General features: G+C 46.5%; 1 protein-coding gene across 1 annotated transcript; it reads right to left on the reverse strand.

The window, feature by feature from the left end:
• Positions 1-360: 360 nt before the first annotated feature.
• LOC119183044 (uncharacterized) lies at positions 361-5,598 on the reverse strand. Its single transcript, XM_037433559.2, has 2 exons — positions 5,280-5,598; positions 361-596 (listed from the first exon to the last, which is right to left on the reverse strand). Exons 1-2 carry the CDS (start codon positions 5,596-5,598, stop codon positions 361-363), a joined length of 555 nt encoding a protein of 184 aa, XP_037289456.2.
• Between the last annotated feature and the right edge of the window lie 14,780 nt (positions 5,599-20,378).

Below are 20,378 nucleotides of genomic sequence, written 5' to 3' on the forward strand. Positions count from 1 at the left end.
GTTTTCTGCATTGCTCACAAAAAGGGCATTTCGGAAAAAAATATCTTGCAGCGCATCTCTTGTTTGTATAGAACTATATTTCATGTTTGTAGGCAGTGGTAGGCACCGTCAACATACTGAGGCGCTAGTAGCGACGTCGCGAGGCGTGTACGCTCTGCCCAGCCTAAAGCTCACCTTCTGTAATCACGTGACAACTAAACACAGCAGCTGCAAAGCAGCCTCCGTACACAGCGCGTCGGAGAGCCTGCACCGCGCGCGGGCAGAGCGACGTCAGCGCGGCGACGTCGCTCCAAGCGCCTCACTATGTCGACGGTGCCTACCCCTGTTTACAAACATGTAATACGTCTGTAGGCACTCTTTTCACATGAATAGGAAGTCCGGTGCACCGCCGAAGAAGTAGGGAAGGCCAGGAAGCAAGGCTCTCTCGTGCGTCTTGACGTGCTTCTTGAGGTGGTCCTTGCGGCCGAACGGCTTCTGACACAGCGGGCACGGGAAGGGTCGCAGTCCCGTGTGGATGCGCTTGTGTCGCGTCAGCTCTTCGTTTCTCGTGAAGGTCTTGCCGCATCCGTCGTGCTCGCAGGCGAACGGCCGCTCCCCTGCGCCACAAAGAACAGGCCCGAAGATTGCAGGCGCTTCCGCTGGTTACGATGGTGTATACACACGTGCCTGTACGCACGGGCCTCTGACTCAGTAACGATTACGACTACTTTTGTAATTGTACTTTCCAATACAGTGCGCAAGGGGAAACACACTTCAAAGGAAAGCATCAATCTCTCATATCATTTTCGGGTGGGCATTCAATACAGCGTCTCAGAGCAGCCTTTTATTCTACGCAATTGCACCACTCCCTATGCATTTGTATCTATTGTTTTGTACAGCTGTGTACAGTATTAAACACTTCCACATGATATATATATATATATATATATATATATATATATATATATATATATATATATATATATATATATATATATATATATACTGAGGAAGTTTTTGCAATGCGCCAAACATACTTGGGAAGAGAAGAAACATAACTTATTAGTGGTTGTCTTAATTTTATTACCAACGGTTTCGACCGGTGGACCGGTCTTCGTCAGCATTTGCACTTGTTCGCAAATCCTGATGAAGACTGGTCCACTGGTCAAAACCGTTGGTAATAAAAGTAAGACAACCACTAAGTTGTGTTTCTTCTCTTCCCAAGTACGTTTGGCCCATTGGAAAAAGTTCCTATATATATATATATATATATATATATATATATATATATATATATATATATATATATATATATATATATATATATATATATATATATATATATATATATTGTGCAAAACGTTTGACCTCAGTTTTTGTGTCATTATTAAGTGCACAACGTACTCAGAAAACTCGCAGCACAGGCTTTTTGCAGCCTTCCGCCTTTAGACGTTAAAATGCGAACAGGGTTTACTATTAAATTAGCGCTTACAAACTTTGTGTCGCATTGATGTGCACACCAGCAAAACTTATAATCCTACGCTAACTTAATGTAAAATGCATGTTACCTATCTTATAATGACACATTTTAACTATAGTTTGTATAGTGATTCGGATCGGAAAGAGGATAAACATATAGGCACAGACACACTCCAACAAAAATGAACAACACACGTGTTTTCGCTGTACATATAACATTTTGCTTGTGCTTGTGACTGCAAGCCTATAGTATTTTAACATGTCACGTGGCGTGCATATCGTAGATACAGAAATATTTCTCTTCTCGCTGATTTCATTATGTATAATCATGCAGCTTCATTGCATGTTCGCACAGAGCACGCGTTATAAATAAATTACAGTAATTTTTTGAACCCAATTATTGTTATGTTAATAAAGTTAAATATGCGCCGCAAAGCAGGCACTGAACACGGGCAGTTAAAATGATGCAGCCAGTTTCTTCCCTGTTGCAGAATTGAATGTTGGACGATAGTGCTTGATGAGTGTAAACCAGTAACGTCACCTCAGGATTTTTTTGTGAAGTTTTATTAGCTACGAATATTTTTTTTTCGTTGTTACATTATGACGTTAATGTTACCGCTCTCGCTCTGTACGCTCTGTACGAATTCGCTCCTATAATTCTTGCGTCGTGAGGGCGGTCGCTCATCAATATGCACCCACATGAATCTGTTTTCTCAGATTGTATCGCTGAAATTTCTACGGTAACTTATAAAAATGTCGCCATATAACGGGCCGGTTCACGTGGCACCTGGTACTGGTATTGGTACATGGTATCTGGTATCTGGCACGCCGTGCACGTGCTCATCATATGCATATCTTGGGATGTATGTATGCAGCATTTGCTTTCACGACCACCGATAGATGCTTTATGAAAGGTCTTGCAGTTAGACATTTCTAAGTCCCGCTGATTGTCTTATAGAGAAATTGGGTCTCGCGTGTAACTCTGCCTTCATGTCATGTATTCCCGGTTCTTTATGCATCACGAATATTATACATATACCGTACATTGAATCGATCTACAATTCGTCCGATTCTTGCCATGAATGCCCTGGAGGATTCGTATAATGGCCTTATCGAAGCTCTTTTTTTGTTGTTGTTGAAAACTCGCCATTAAACGACATGTTCTCATTTGGTAAAAATTTTCTAGTGATATATGATTTGAAATATATGTTTGTTAAGAAAATCAATACTAATTGCGCAGGAACCAAACGCAATCTGAAGTTTCTGACACCGAAAGTGTTTTATTTCTTAATTTTCTAGTTTTTTTTATGGGTCATAAGATAACTTGTGTTGTGAACGTATAGGACTTCACTGCTGGAGAAATGACTCTACACTCCGAGCCCCGCCGCGGTGGTCTAGTGGCTAAGGTACTTGGCTGCTGACCCGCAGGTCGCGGGTTCAAATTCCGGCTGCGGCGGCTGCATTTCCGATGGAGGCGGAAATGTTGTAGGCCCGTGTACTCAGATTTGGGTGCACGTTAAAGAACCCCAGGTGGTCGAAATTTCCGGAGCCCTCTACTACGGCGTCCCTCATAATCATATATGGTGGTTTTGGGACGTTAAACCCCACAAACCACTCTACACTCCGAAAACAAAAAAGAAAGTATTCGAGGAGCAGTTTTGCTACACAACATTAGTCGTGATCTCACTTGCTCGCGTTTACTTTCTTGAAAACCCTGCGCTGGCCACTTTCCTATCGGGAATGCACACTGATAACACGCGCGCTGTTCGCGACCGCAAACTACCGGAACCGTGCTGATAGCGCGAAAAATGTACTGAAAGTAGATGATGATTATTTGTATGCATGTAGAAGAAACACTCCTCAAATGCTCGATTTTTTGTAGAGTCAATTAATAATCGTTCTCCAGAAGTTATATAAGTCTCTGAACCGAGCTCTTTAAACTGCCTAGGAAATGTCCTTGTGTCAATATGATGGCCTCGGAAAAAGTGGGAACGAAAAAAAAAATCGTGTTGTCAAAGCCTATTTCAAAACTAAGTGCGCGCTGGCTGAAAGTCGCTAGGTTGAAGCTGCAAAAAAGTTTCAGATACAGCTTTTTTGCATCTTCCTCATAGCGGGCTGCCTATACCAAGTTTCTTCACTATGTCGGCAAGTTAGAGAGCAATGTATAGGGAGTGATTTTTCAAACAGTGAGGTGAAAAGAGACGTTCTATACCCTTGAAATCAACTGAACCAAATCGCAAACCCAGCGTGAATGAAGACATCATAGGGTCACCTTATCTGTTTTTCAACTCAAGCTTCATCACAACACGTTTGCGCGCGGTGGCTGGGCGTCTGTCGGTTGTGATAACGTCAGATACATACACTAGGTACCGTGTACTCTCAGTAAATAATAGGCTTGGCAGTAAATAATGAAAAATCAAAGCGAAGGATTGATTGATTGATTGATATGTGGGGTTTAACGTCCCAAAACCACTATATGATTATGAGAGACGCCGTAGTGGAGGGCTCCGGAAATTTAGACCACCTGGGGTTCTTTAACGTGCACCCAAATCTGAGCACACGGGCCTACAACATTTCCGCCTCCATCGGAAATATCAAAGCGAAGGAGCGTGTGCAGTTATGTATACAGGCCGAGGTGAAGTGTCTGTGTCAAGTTTTTCGCCTCCGCAGCCATTTAACAGCTACCTGACAAATATACGGCTTCATCAAGCGATATAGGGTATAGTTTAAATATGTGAAGCTAAAATATATGAGCAGATTTGCCAGAAGTGCCCCTGTCATGCGCTTTTAGTATGCTAGATGCGTTACACAAGATGCCCAGGCTTCAATAAACAATTCCCGTTTCAAACTTTTCCTCCGCTCTTATGCCATTTGGATGCACGCGATATCGCAATACACATGTATAGTGTCAAACGTTTGTTAAACGTTTGACTTGGTTAAGAATAATAAACTGCCTTCTGAGAACTCTAATGTCACAAGTTATCACTATCCTAGGTTCGTCATTACCAGAGAACATCAAGATTCAAGTTTCATTTTTAAATTTCGCGCCGGAATGTCTGTACTTGGCGTAACAAATTTCAAAATGTATTTTTTGTAAGTTAGCGACATTGGCTTGATGAAATTTTTTTGCAACTTAGTATGTTATAGGTCGATGGAACCCACAAGTGAAAATGAGGTTTAGTCTTATCAATCGGAAGCAACGTGAAACCCAGTAGTCGCCTTCAAAATTTATGACGTTATGGTGCTTGGTGCGGGAATCTTAAGGTGGCGCCTCCACCTCCTAATCGTTTTCGGGATCGTGAAATAGTACTTTACTAATACGCGAAACATCGTTTTGCTCTTATGTGTCCATTTAAAGATATTTAGCACAGACCCGTCTGCCAAAGCAAAGTATGCAGATCTATAGATAGAAGGAAAGCCAGATTGGACATGCATATACATCACCGATACACAGAGGAAAATTAATCAATTGAAACGTGAAAACTTGGGAGTAGCATGCACACACTCATTCAGCGGAACCATGAGGATTAAGTCAATTATAAATGACTGACGAACTAAGCCGTTAGAGTGAGACATTGCATGACGAAACTATGGGTACCATATATAGCACGACCATGATTACCATTTAAATATGAATACTTGTGCAAAATGACACCGTTAGAGAATCGTAAACATATTGGGCGAGCAGCGTTGCTTATTGGTGTTAACGAAACTAAGCAAGAACCACTATGACAACGGCTCACGACGTGTGGACCACCCCGTGTGCTGTGCCACAACGCTTCCCTTTTTCATTTCGTGCGAAGGTCAGCGGTTGAACATACCCGTGTGGATCCTGACGTGACCTTTCAATTGTCCATTGTTGGAGAAAGACACCTTGCAGTGAGGGCACTGGAAGCGCTTAGGTCTTTGCTTCTTCGCCTTCCATCGGGCAGCCAGCTCTTGCTGGAGGAACGCGGGCGAAGATGCGTGATGGTGCGCAGCGGCGGCTGCAGCGGCAACGTCCCACGCGGTCATCGGGAATGCTGGCTGCATTGCCGCGGGCAGCAGGTACACTGGCTCTGGCTGTACGATCCTGGGCTCGGCGCTCGGCTGCTGGGCCCAGGGCCGGAAGATGGGCGACGCGCGCTCCTTGCCAGTCATGGCTCGCTCTGTCCCTTCGGTCGGGAGGGCGACTCTGCTCGTCGACCACCGGCCTGGGGATTGGCCCCCGACGGGACAATGCGCCGGGGACGGGCGTGAAGCAGGCGGAGACTCGGGAGAGAAGGGGGCCGCTGCCCGCCCCTCTTTAGTCGGGGGCTCGGGCTGACGTCATGGACCCCAGCGGGGGGCTCTCCCCTCGCGGAGGGGGGTAACGGGCCGAGTGTTTAGGGAGAGCGTCGCGCGCGCGGGTTCTGATGGCCGTCATCATGGGAGGATGCTGCTCCCCGCTCCTTAATTCAATAAGACTGCGCCAATCCAGGGCCCGTCGGCGGAGAGGGGGCGCGCCCTTCCACCCGCGGCTGCTCACCCCTCGAGGGGAGGGCGATTGCATCGCGGCTCCCGCTATAGCAGGCCGTGCTTTGACGCCGACCGACACTGGACCGTCTGCTGTGTGATAACGAGGCCGGCCGAGGACGCGCTTCTGTGAGACGTTATGGAGTTGGGTGTGATATATTCAAGTGCGTAATTCATTAACTAGATGACACACACACACACACACACACACACACACACACACACACACACACACACACACATATATATATATATATATATATATATATATATATATATATATATATATATATATATATATATATATATATATATAAAGAGAGAGATACGTGGCCAATACCCACTGTACCGGTCCTCACGCTTATGCTTAGCCATGGCTACTCACCTGTTGTAATATGTAAATGTTTCTCTGTTTTGATTATGGTAAGCTTATTGAGGGCTACTAATATCTTAGAGATAATCGTCTTATATTTCCTCGGCCCACCTACGTTCAGGTAATCACGATAGCAATCATAACAATATTGCTAACTTGATTAATGGAAGATACTCGAACGCTCCGAGCCCAGTTGCGGCAACCGAATACAGTATACCCTTTCACAACACGAAGATGGCGAGTATACTTTATATACTTGTTCTTTGCGTAAAAAAAACATCATATACTCAGCATCCGCCCTGTGTTTTTCTAATATCTGTCTATAAATCTGATTTCCTTGTTTTCGGTGCTGTGCAGCTATTTTCTATTTTTATCATACAAGACATTTTTTTTTACCATGATCGGACTTTACAAGTTTCAAAAAATGTGTCCATTATTATTTAAAAATTACAGCAAGGAGACATCTGCGTGCTACCGGTGGCGTTCCTTTCACTGTGAAAGAAGGCATCTTCAAATGCGCACAAAATATAAATATGGCTCTAATTTTTTATTTCATTTTTTTATTTTATTTTATTACAAGTACCTACATCGCCCATTGGGCATTGTGGTAGGGGGGTTAAAGTAGAAAATAGAATACAAAACAGCAAAATTAAAAGCAAATAAATCGTGCATTACAGTATACAGGAGCAATTAACACTTGTAGTACAGCATTAACAGAAGTACAAAACACAGGATTATACAACGAAAGCAGTAATTATACATATAAAAACTCAACAACCAAAAGAAGTACAAAGCCAACGTTAAATATATGGGTTATTTCAGCAGCTCAAAATGCTGTTTCAATGGCTGTTAGGAAATTAGAATCAGAGAGTATTGGTATTTTTAGCGCATTCCAGTCACTAATAGAATTTGGAAAGAAAGAGTATTTAAGGACATTCAGTCTACAGGTATATTCTCTAATTTTATATAAGTGATCTTTCCGTTTGGACATATAACTAGGCGTCTTTAAACACCGCTCTTTATTTAGCCCAGTCTTACCATGATATATATTATAGAGAAATTTAAGTCTTTCAACTTTCCATCGTCCACAAAGGGGTTCCCATCCCAAGGACTGAAGAATTCCAGAAGACCTTATTATAAAATCGTAGTTTCCTGTAACAAACCTAGCAGCCCTTTTTTGCACCCTCTCCAACTTTTCTTTTAGTACATTCGTGAAAGGGTCACAAGAAACACAAGCATACTCTAAAATTGGGCGCACATTTGTAATAAACAGGGTTTCCTTGAGAGTTTGCGGCGCGTTGCTGAAATTTCTTTGGAAAAAATGAATTAAGCGCGAAGCCTTGGCTGTGATTAGATCTAGGTGACTGGTCCAATCTAGTGTTGCCGTGAATGTTACGCCGAGATACTTAACTTGATCGACCTTTTGTACTGCGCAGGAATTTAAGTAATAAGACCTGGATACTACCTTTTTTTTGTTATTAAATTGCACATGAAAACATTTAGTTAGGTTCAAACACATTTGCCACTGAGCACACCAAGACACAATCTTATCGAGGTCAGACTTAAGTACTGTGGTGTCATCAAAACACTTGACTGGGCAATATAAAACACAATCATCAGCATAAAGCCTCACTGTTGATTTCAAACCCAGTGGAAAATCATTGATAAAAATCAAAAACAGAAGCGGCCCCAGGACCAACCCCTGTGGCACCCCGGACAGTACATCAGCTGTTGATGAAGACACACCATTTATCACAGCACATTGCTTGCGGCCGCTGAGATAATCCTTAATCCAGTCTATGAGGGTTTTAGGAATACCAAGAAACGACAACTTATGAAGCAAAAGACTGTGGGGGACTACATCAAAAGCTTTTTTGAAGTCCAAAAATACAGCCTCCAATTGAATGCCCTGGTCTAATGATGAAGCGATGTCATGTACGAATTCGGTTAGCTGTGTAACACACGAAAGGCCTGCGCGTTTTAATCATATGAAAATTAAAACAATTACCTTTTTGACCAGTGAAACTAGCCGATTGAGTCTAATGAGCGAATTCAAGCCCTTCCTGCGAATATATATATATATATATATATATATATATATATATATATATATATATATATATATATATATATATATATATATATATATATATATATATATATATATATATATACATATATATCATAGCCACTTCGAAATTTTCGAAAGGCGGTTGCTGGCATTCACCGCGGAGTGAAAAAATCTGGCCAATTCAGCAGGTGAAACTGAAACCAACGCACCAAACGGTGCATCTAGCATTCACTTCGAAAACGCCCCCATTGACGACACTGTTTCTCTCGCCGTTACCCTCGCATTGGGGCGAGCTTCAATAAGCGGCCACGAAGCGAAGTATCTAGATTCATGATTGATAACGGCGAGGGAAACAGTGTCGTCACAGGGGGGGGGGGTTCGAAGTCAATGCTAGATGTGCTGTTAGGTGCGTTGGTTTTGGTTTCACCTGCTAAATTGGCCAGATTTTATCGCTCCGCGTTGATTGCCAATGGCCACCTTTCACAAATTTCAAAGTGGCTATGAACTAGTCGCAGGAAGAGCTTCAATTCGCCCATTAGACTAAATCGGCTAGTTCTGCTGGCTAAAAAGGTAAATCTTTTAATTTCCATAATTACAGTCATAATTATCGTTTGTGCACATCTGAAGATGCCTTCTTTCACAGTGAAAGGAACGCCACAAATAGCGCGCAGATGCCTCCTTGCTGTAATATTTAAATAATATTGGGCACACTTCTTAAAACATCCTGTATAAGCCACTGCAGTGGCTTAGCCAGATATTTATTTTTTTGTGGATTAAAAGGAGGGGGGGGGGCAGGGGCTCGCATGTAAACATGTAGACGTGAATATAAATTTATTTACCAGCCATCCAATAATTTTCGTAAGGTGTCAAGCTGCTAAGCTTGAGGTCATGGTTTCTATTCCCGGCCTCGGGGGCCGCATTTCGATTGCAAACAACACCAATGCGCTCACAGTATAGTACACGTTAAAACCACACATGGTTAAGATTAATCCAGAGCCCTCAAGCAGGGTGTGCATCATGACAATATTCTGGTTTTGGCAAAGTATATCCGAGAAAGTATTATTTTATGTCTTTTGCACTATTCACTGTATAAAGCAGTTAGCATCCCTAAGGGTGCTTTGCCGTGTCTATGGGAGTTTTTGTTTTGTCGAAACACTCTTATCGTAGGGTGTTATACTTATAGACATGCACGGCAAGCACCCTTAAGGGTGCTCACTGCTTTAAGCTGTTGCTGGTGCAGCAGCTCAAGAAAGCAAACAAAAAGCGGAATGCCTATAACGTGACAAAGCGTATATAGGTTGCTGGAATTAATATCTCTGCAACACCTAACTTGAGTGCCCGTGATGCCGTGCGGCAGGTTGGGAACCTCTTTCCAAAGTGAAAAAAAAAAAAAACGATGACGCCCCGAGGATGCTTGCGATCGAACGCACGAACTCTAGCAGCGTTGCAGTTGAGATCCAGTACTTCTCACCAACAACATATGCGTCTTTATTTGTGGTCAGTGACTGCTATCTATAGCGGCGCTCGGCGCGCCCTCCTTTCGGGTGAGAGTTCGCGGTCAGGCAGTCGGACAGACATTGATTGATATGTGGGGTTTAACGTCCCAAAACCACCATATGATTATGAGAGACACCGTAGTGGAGGGCTCCGGAAATTTCGACCACCTGGGGTTCTTTAACGTGCACCCAAATCTGAGCACACGGACAGACATATTTATTTATTTATTTTCTTTATATGTCACGTATACTATCCAAAAGCGAAATATCTGATTCTCCCATTCGTTTTTGTTGGCCGATCCATCTGTATAAATCAGTGACCTCAGGATCCGTCGACAGAGCCATTCGACAGGTAACTTTCTACGAAAGATGACATCAGACTGCAACTCTGCAGGGCGTCGTTGCGGGCGCACGTATGCACTGAACCCTAATCCCCGGGGTGGCGATAGCATTGCCGGGCTGCTACGCCATTTTGATGGTCAGGCCGTTCGCTAGTTCATGAGCGTCGTACAGTGTTATGATCTGCGCGCGCTGTCCGCCCTCACTGCCCGCGCGTCGTAAGAAAAGTGTCGAAGGTCTCTGCTGTGTAAGGCGTCATTCTTAGCTCACATATTGCAGTGTGTGGTGTTCGGTGCATATTTATTACGGGGAAAGCCTTTGAACAAGTTTTTCTGCGTGTGCGGCATAGGTGGGCAAAACATTTGGAGCTCAGTCAGAGTGACTCATGAAATATATTGTGAGCTTTGGACTCACTCGGACTCAGACTCGCACGAAAATTTTCTTCGGCCGGACTCACTCGGACTCACACTGACCAAAACATTCCTCACGAGAACTCACTCAGACTCACGGCTTGATATGAGTCTCAGTGAGTCGACTTATGAGCCCGTGAGCCTAGAATTAGCTTCTTTGATGGTGGTGTCAATACTTTTAACCCCAATATCTCACGTTATCGGTGCTCTTCAAGGTGACGCTCGACATGGTATTTTTGAGAACAAGTTCTGAGTGCTTCCAAACCAGTAGGGTCTTTTTTCTTGGAAGAGATGACAGCATAAGACATAATAATAAAAAAATTCCCTGGAAGAGTTGGTGGGGGGGGGAGGTCAAGGCAAACACTACCTATTTCACGTCTGTAATTAATAAATATTGAAACAGTGTATGAACGGCACTGCTTTAGAGTACGAGTGAGTAGATGTGAGTATAAACGGGAGTACTGGTAAGGTTGATAGTAATGATAAAGATGACTAGATAGGACCATAAGTCGGCCAAAAGAAAGCGCAAATCGCTCATACTCTCTCTGGAATTATATTGTAACGGACTAGTAAAAGGCAGAGAAGGAGAGGAAGACGAAGAGTCTTGGCAAGATCTCAGTGCGCTGCCACGAATGACCATCGCTCACCTCTTGTAAATAAAACCATTTCATTACAGCTCGCTGTAACAGTTGTGGTGGAGGTGCTGGGTAATTGACACCCGAAGACGGAGGTTCAACCGAGAGTTCTTCGACGGAGCTGTCGCCTTACTAGACTTCCACCGAATCCATCTGGGCTGGACATGTCCCACAATGCAGATGAACACCGACCCCTCTCGACTTCTGCGCCGTCCTATTCGGCTCCACAACTGAGAGATGCTCATCCCTTCGCTGGCAGACCAGGTGAAGACGTCGATGCTTAGTTCATTCATTACAAACAGATGAGCACCGCCAACAAATGGGATGCCGCTTCTCAGCTTTTGTACGTCACGTTCTTTCTGACGAATACTGCATTATTGTGGTACGAAAATCAGGAGGAAACGCTGGCGACGGGGGACAGATTTGTTTCTGAGATCAAAGAGCGTTTCGGCGACCCAACAACGAAAAAGGAAAGAGCAGAACAGACGCTAATGCAACGTGCTCAAGTGCCAGGTGAAACTTGCACGACCTACATTGAGGAAGTTATAAAGCTATTAGGATCATTGACTCCGGAATGTCTGAGGAAGACAAAGTCGGGCACATTCTAAAAGGAATCGCCTAGGACGTTTGCAGTTTCCTCATCGCGAAAGACACCTTGACATCTGTCGCCGATGTCATTCGCCATTGCCGCACTTTTGAGCAACTAAAGACGAGGCGCATCACGCCAAAGTTCGCCAGGCTAGCCAATGTGATGACTATCGCGAGTATAGACAGCAACCAGGCGCTTGATCTTGCATCAACGATCCGGCAAATAGTACGTGAAGAACTCGGCCTGTACGCGCAAGTGGCACATCACCCAAGGACTCATCCCCCCTACCTGCCACCAGAGTTCGAGAGAAACGTTGCTTCATTCTCCTCGCACCGAGTGGCGGAGGGCACTGAGGATTCTGATGCCACACCTCAGTATCAGCCACGTCTCTACGATAGAGGCCCTGCCTATGACGCTCGATCACGACAAGGACAGCCGCGTTCTTATACTCAGGACTCTCAGCCGGACTACGTCCCGCTGCGGCAAGGACAGTACCGACCCTACTACCAAGATGCAACTTACGACGAATACAATGGATTCCAGAGAGTTGTAGAAACCCGTTCTTTGCGGGATAACGAACTTCCTCGCCGACAGCAGCGGCCCAGGATTCGTTCCGCTGAATATAGTATAAACCATGATTCTCCCGTGTGCTAACACTGTGGTTTCACTGGGCATATCGCTTGGTATTGCCACCAACAACGCTGCCAATCACGAAGGACACCAGCCATGTCTTCGCCACCAAGACCCTGTGCTTCATAGGACCTGCAGACAACCGACTTGTTTCCAAAGGACCGTTTTTCGCACGAGACCAGACGCAGCGATTCGCCAGCATCCGAGCGGAGTTTGACACCACCATCCAATCGTTCTCGTCGCTCGCCGTCTCCTCTGCGTCGTTCTTCTTCTCCGCCGCCGGGACATTAGCATCCGTGGCCAATGGAGGTGAGGTCACTGGACGGTTTTTTCAATATATACATCTGCCTATTGCTATGCTGAAAAAAAAGGTGAATGTGTTGATTGATGCAATACCGACGATGGCGTTAGTTGACACTGGGGCGACTTTCTGTGATGAGCCTCGCCTTCAGAAACTACAACCCTTAGGTCGCAAAGTTATGTTTTCATGGAACGATACAGTCACCTTTCGTGGTGTAGGTGGCGAGTGGCTTAATCCTTTTGCTGTATGTTTTGTCAGTGTTTCATTGGCTGGGAAAGTATTTGTATCCGAATTTCTGGTTTTATCTCGCGATTGTTTGCACGATGTCATTCTTGGTATCGATTTTCTGGAGCAATGCCGTGCTTTCGTTGACTGTGGTAGTGGGGAAATATCATTAAACAATTTGTTTCTACCACCGCTTTCCGAAGAAGACTACCGCGGCGAAGACAGGAATGCACTTAGTGTGATTGATGAAGTGACAGCACCATCTTGGTGCCTGACACCCGTTCGAGTCTCTTCCACAGCGGTTGATGCTGCTTGTATACATATACTGACCTCGTAGTGGGGCCTCTACGCAAGAAAAGTTCTATAAAAGACATACTTGTGCCCTGTTCTATTGTGTGCGTGGCAAAAGGAGTAGCAACATTGTGGGCGCTGAACTGTTCTGCCACGCCGATTGTGCTTCCTCACGGGATGAAGATAGCTCTCTTCGATGAAGCCTCATGCAGCTCGATAGCAGCACTAGTTACGGAACTCACCACCTCTTCCTCTCCTTGTGATATTCGCCATAATGAAGATATATTGCTTGGTATGATCAGCAAGACTCTCAGTACAACGGAACGGCAAGCGCTGGTGCAGGTCCTTTCCCAGCATGTGGCTGCTTTCGGCATCAAACATAGAGATGCACCCCTTCAGTTATCCTCGTCCCACGCTCGTCACAGAATAGACACCGGCTCTGCACACCACATCCGCCAAAAGCCCCACCGAGTGTCATCCTCTGAGCGCAAAGTTATCGCCGAACAAGTAAAGGACATGGTGAACAAAGATGTCGTGCAAGAGTCGTCCAGCCCATGGGCAGCCCTGGTAATTCTGGTCAGGAAAAAGCATGGTTAATGGAGATTCTGCGTAGAGAACAGGCGTCTAAACACTGTGACGAGGAAAGATGTAGATCCCTTACCGCGGATTGATGACGTCATAGATTGCTTGCATGCAGCCTCCTGTTTTCAACGCTTGATTTGCGGTCCTGTTATTGGCAAATACCTATGGAATCCGACGACAAAGAAAAGACTGCTTACATAACTCCGTATGGCCTATTTGAATTTAGTGTCATGCCTTTTGGCCTTTGTAATGCTCCTGCCACCTTTGGAAGATTTATGGACGCAGTACTACGTGGTCTAAAATGGGAGATATGCATGTGCTACCCTGACGATGTTGTGATCTTTGGCTGTACGTTTGAGGAGCATAACAACCGTCTCAGTCTTGTTCTCGACTGCATCGAAAGAGCTGGGCTTGTTCTGAATTCCAAGAAATGTCGCTTTGGCGAACTTCAAACTGTGGTGCTGGGGCACTTGGTCATCAAGGATGGCGTCAGACCCGATCCTCGCAAGATAGAAGCACTGAGCTCTTTCAAACCACCGCAGTCCGCACGAGAACTTCGCTCATTTGTCGGCCTTTGCTCATATTTTCGTCGTTTTGTTCCACGATTTTCGGAGATCGTGTACCCGCTGACAAGCATCTTGCAACAGGATGCAACCTTCAACTGGACACCAGAGTGTGACGCCGCATTCTCACAACTTAAGTTTGTACTAACGTCTGCTCCACTGTTGCATCACTTCGCTCCATCTTGCCCGACTGAGGTCCACACTGACGCTAGTGGTATCGGCGTAGGAGCGGTGCTTGTACAACGTCACAATGGCGCAAAGCATGTCGTGGAATATGCCAGCCGTTGCCTGAGCAAATCTGAACGCAATTACACAGTTACAGAACAGGAATGTCTGGCAGCTGTTTTCGCCGTACAGAAGTTTCGTTGTCATCTTTACGGGAGGCCATTTAAGATAATTACCGATCATCATTCGTTATGCTGGCTGGTTGGTTTGCGTGACCCCTCTGGCCGCCTCGCACGTTGGGTGCTGCGACTTCAGGAATACGACTTTACGGTGTCGTACAAGAGTGGCCGTCGTCGCGCTGACGCAGACTGCCTCTCCCGGATTCCTCTTGCGACTACCGACTGCGATGCTGAGAATTTTGACGACTGCCTTGCTGCTGTTACATGCACATTCCCCAACGCGGCTGACTTCCAGAGAGAACAACGTAACGATCTTAGCCTGGATTCTTTTTTTGCCACCGCACGTGCCTCCCAACACAGCGGTCGCTTTACGGTCCTAGACAAGTTGCTCTATAAAACTAACTACTCCAGACCTGGAGCACGTTTTCTTATAGTTGTTCCCGAGAGCCTTCGCTCCGAAGTTCTAGGTGCTATGTATGACGTTGCGACATCTGGTCATTTCGGCTTCATACGAACGCTGAACCACACGCAGGAACACTTTTACTGGCCCAAGATGTACGAAACAACGAAGCGTTATGTCGCTATAGCTGCGAGACGTGCCAACGTCACAAGCGCCCGGCCCCCGCTATACAACAGGTCTCCTTCAGCCATTAACGCCACCCAGCACGCCTTTTGAACAAGTGGAAATTGACATTATGGATCCATTTCCGTTATCTAACAATAAGAACCGTTGTATAATCATCTGCGTAGATCATCTCACGCGGTATGCCGAAACCGCAGCCATTCCCTCTTCTACCGCTGCTTCCGAGGCAATCTTCCTGCTCCACTCCTGGTCCTTCGCCATGGCCCACCGCGTGTTATTATCAGCGACCGTGGCCGTCAGTTAACTGCTGATGCCGTTGAATAATTACTACGCATGTGCACGACACAGTTCCGTCATTCCACACCATATCATCCGCACACGAATGGCCTCGTTGAACGGACAAACAGAACGCTGATCAACATGCTTGCCGTGTGCGTTTTTTCCAATCGCAAGAACTGGGTTGAAGTGCTGCCTTTTATCACGTACGCGTACAACACGGTGAAACATGAAACAAGGAACTTCAGCCCATTTTATCTGTTGTACGCCAGGTTGCCACTAAGCCCTCTAGACACTCTCTTACCCTTCATTCTACACAATGACGGCTCTGTATCAAACACCCTGTGCCTCGCGGAAAAAGCCTGTCGAATCGCTCGTCTTCAGACTCTGGTCTCTCAACGTCGTTCGAAGAAACAATACGATGACCGTCACGAACCGGTGTTATTCGAAAAAAGTGACTTGGTGTTGCTTTGGACACCGCAACGCAAGCGTGGATTGTGTCAAACGTTTCTGTCACAATATTCAGGCCCATTTGTAGTTTTGGAGCGCCAGCCAGCTTCACTTACGTAATAGCTCATCTTTTGTCCAATGGTCGACGACCGAGCAGAACGCAGCTCGCTCAAATTGCTCGCCTTAAACCTTGCTATCCTCCTTGTGCATCATAACTCACCCTACTGGCTTCGTCTGCTTGCGGGGGAACGTAACGGGCTAGTAAAAGGCACAGAAGAGAAGGAGAGGAAGACGAAGAGTCTTGGCAAGATCGCAGTGCACTGCCGCGAACGACTATCGCTCACCTATTGTAAATAAAGCCATTTCATCACAGCTCGCTGTAACAATGTTTCGTGCTTTGGACTCACTGGGACTCAGATCCACCAAATTTTCTTGAGCCGAACTGACTCAGACTTCCCACTCACAAAAATTTTGTTCAGCTGGACTCGACTCACTCGTACTCAGACTCACGAAAATATTGCTCAACCGGGCTCACTCAGACTCAGACTGAGGGCTCGATGTGAGTCTGAGTGAGTCAACTCATGAGTGAGTTCGCCGACCCATGGTGTGCGGAGAGGCGGTACGTGCCGTGGTTGAACGCCAGCCAGCTGCGGCATTGGTGAACTATGCCGTATTTGGTTATAACAACCAGTCGAAAAAGAAGTCTGAGGATCGGAATGTCGCCTTGGTAGGCTGTTTTTTTTAACCAAAAGTGCTGAAAAGTCAGTACCAGAAGACCGCAGTGGTAACGGCATGGTGAAAGGCATAGTGTTTGTGCCGCATTAACCACCGAGCCTGCCATCCGGTTACCGTGTTTACCGGATTTATAAGCGCTATCACGACAGAAAAAAAAGCCGTTAGAAAGAAAAGGGAAGTTGGCTTACCTTTCCGACAACAGAGATCGGGCTGTGTGCCAGAAATTTGATGCCTGCACTAAACAGCTGCGATCACTCGGCAACCCATTGGCACGGTTACGCAGTGGTTGTAAGGAAGAAAACAGCCACTGCCGCAATTGATGTGATCTCTTTTTTGCCATGACACCCCGTTATTGTGTTTACAGTATCAAAACAGCTCTCGCAAGGTACCATAAACTCGGCTACAAGTGGACGAGGGAAGTCTGTTTACCTTTCCGTCTACTACTATCATGCTGCTTGGGCTAACCTTTACGCCCGACAGCTGCACCCATCCGCTCGTAAAATAGTTGTGACCCTCCATGGGTTTGTAAGCTTTTAGTTACTTACGCAGCACAAAAGTCGCGTGAACAAGGTATACTCCTTTACATGTCGGTGAATTCGTCCCGCGGCAGCAGTTCAACATCGCGTTGGAGTTGTTACGCCTGAGAGTCAAGACCGAACGTCATTGCCTCTGCAAGGGCAATCTGTGTCAAGGCCCGCGAGCGAGCCCGCCTGACGCCATCATCTCAATGACGTCATCTCCCGGCGGCGGCGGTCTGTCTTACGCAACACACGGCGAGCTCTCTCAACCCACGGGCCCGATAGCAGCCCGATGATGCAAGGGGCGCCATCCAGTCTGGCGAGTCTTACGGAATGCAAGCAACATCACTCCTCTATGCGTGCAACACAGCGGCGGTTTTTGACTGGAGGAATCTGACATCACGGCCAGCGGCGCTTCTGATTGGACGTTGGTGAAGTGAGGAACGACCCGGGGCCTATAAAAGCAGCCAAGCAGCGCGTCGCCAGCAGCCGACGCATGCGTCAGAGAGAAGACATCTCGGCTCTTTGAGTCTCTATAAGCTGTCAGCCTCGACCCACCGCGGTGGTCTAGTGGCTAAGGTACTCGGCTGCTGACCCGCAGGTCGCGGGATCGAATCCCGGCTGCGGCGGCTGCATTTCCGATGGAGGCGGAAATGTTGTAGGCCCGTGTCCTCAGATTTGGGTGCACGTTAAAGAACCCGAAGTGGTCGAAATTTCCGGAGCCCTCCACTACGGCGTCGCTCATAATCATATCGTGGTTTTGTGACGTTAAACCTCACAAATCAATCAACCAAGCTGTCAGCCCCAGTGCCGAGTATTTAACGCCTCTATTTCTATGCTGTACATTAACATTGCCTTAACTCACCGTCATCATGTCCGCTCGTCTATCAGCTCTGCGCCGAAGCAGCCGCGAGCTGAGAAACGCGTTGCCGAACAACCTTGGCGGCCCGTGACCTCGGCACACTACGCAGCAGTGTCGGTGGCGGTGCGAGTCACAACAGAGTTCAGGATCTTGAAGTTCGAGTGCGGCTATGCCACCTGACAGTCACACTTTCTCCCGCAGTCACACAGGTTGATCTAACCCACGTGCGTATGCGCTTAAATTCATTGCAGTCTGCAGGTTCACCAAGGAAACAGAAAAACAAACAGCTCCACTGTGTCACTGCAGCCAACGTGCATATGCGCAACCGCTGAGACCGCCAAGATGGCAGCATCCTGGAACGACGCCAGCGCACCTTGAGGATGACGTGAAGTGAACAAGTGAATAGCAAAATTGTGGCCCACGCGAAGAGTTGTGGGCTATGACGCTCGTCCGCATCGACTTCTGGTTCGAGATGCCATGCCGACCCACAGGCATTCTTGCCGGTGCCGTCGCTTTCTGCGTGTTCCACTTAGCTCTCGCGGACTCCTTTTCCTCACAAATTACTGCTCTATACGTTGGAGTGCTGTGCAGCTTAGATGAATAACAAATGCAGTCACTACGAGATAGTTATAATGGTGCAAGTGGTCATTTTTTAATCAATCAGCATGCACCTCCGGACACATGCATGCACGTTGTTTTACAGCAAACGGTGTTCTCGCGCGTGTTTTCTCGCGTATACACATATTTTTTCTGCCCATCATAAAGCATCCGTTGATTTGTTTTTATGTTGCTCACTCGTAAAATTATTTATTTAGGTACCATATTGAGTTCGATATGGTGAATGGCAACAGTAAACTGTGTCTTATTCTAAACATCACATGTTCTTGCAGTCTTGTGGCTTTTTTTCTAAATCTCCCTTTACGAGAGATGTCATTCACTCACACACTCGAACATTGTGTTCTCTTGGCATCTAAAGAGGCTTCAATCGTTTTACGTACTGCGATATTTTCAACTTAGCGGTTGTTTTGTGCCATAGGTCTTTAACACGCTCAGCTGTTTCCCTAATTTGACAGGCAGTATGCAGAATCGACTTCTGGTTCGAGATGCCATGCCGACCCACAGGCATTCTTGCTCTATACGTCGGAGGGCTGTGCAGCTTAGATGAATAACAAATGCAGTCACTACGAGATAGTTATAATGGTGCAAGTGGTCATTTTTTAATCAATCAGCATGCACCTCCGGACACATGATTCCGCCGTTGCCCAAAAATATGCACCCGGAACATCACACCGGCCGAAGAAACCAGAGAGCGCAGGACTTGCAGAGAAAATTCGGAAATTGCAAGGAAGCGGTATTCGTGGACGCGGCCAGATACGCGCGAAGGTGTGGTTACGTGGCCGCGGTGGTCGACGGTAAAGGGACATGCATGACGAGCGTTACGGTGCAAACGCCACTGACCGAGACGGCCGAGGAGGTGGCCATAGCACTCGCGGTGGCGACCACTGAGGCCGAAGTAGTAATTAGTGACTCGCAAGCAGCGATACGCAACTATGCGAACGGTCGTGTCTCCCGAGAGGCGCTGCGAATCCTAATGACTAACGAAGACAAAATTCGGGAAAAAAATGACACTTTCGTCATATGGACCCCCGCACACACACAAACCCCGCTGGCCGGCAACGAGGCGGCGCACGCGGCGGCTCGAGCACTCACGAACCGAGCCGTTGCGAACGCCGACGCCGCCTCGGACGAAGTTCCACGCGGGGGGGAGTGGGAGTGGGGGGACCGCATGACTAGTTACCACGAAATAACGCAGCACTATAAGCTAGAAAGGCGAAAGTACCCTCCGCCACACAACAGGTTAAATAAAAAACAGGCAGTTGCGTGGCGACAACTGCAAACATATACTTATCCGAATCCAGTTCTCTTTAGTCTCTGTTACCCTGATCTGTATTTAACAGAAAAATGCAAGGTTTGCGATGAAAGGGCGACACTTTCACATATACTATGGGAATGCTCGAGTTTAGATGAAAGCAACGATGAAAACCACGAAGAGGCAGTTTCGGACCGCAGGACACGCTGGGAGGGGGCTCTGCTCAGCTCCTCATTCGAACAACAACTGTGGGCCGTCCAGCGAGCCGAGGAAGCCGCCCGAG

This window comes from Rhipicephalus microplus, chromosome X (assembly GCF_043290135.1).
Source record: "Rhipicephalus microplus isolate Deutch F79 chromosome X, USDA_Rmic, whole genome shotgun sequence".
Taxonomy (NCBI): domain Eukaryota; kingdom Metazoa; phylum Arthropoda; class Arachnida; order Ixodida; family Ixodidae; genus Rhipicephalus; species Rhipicephalus microplus.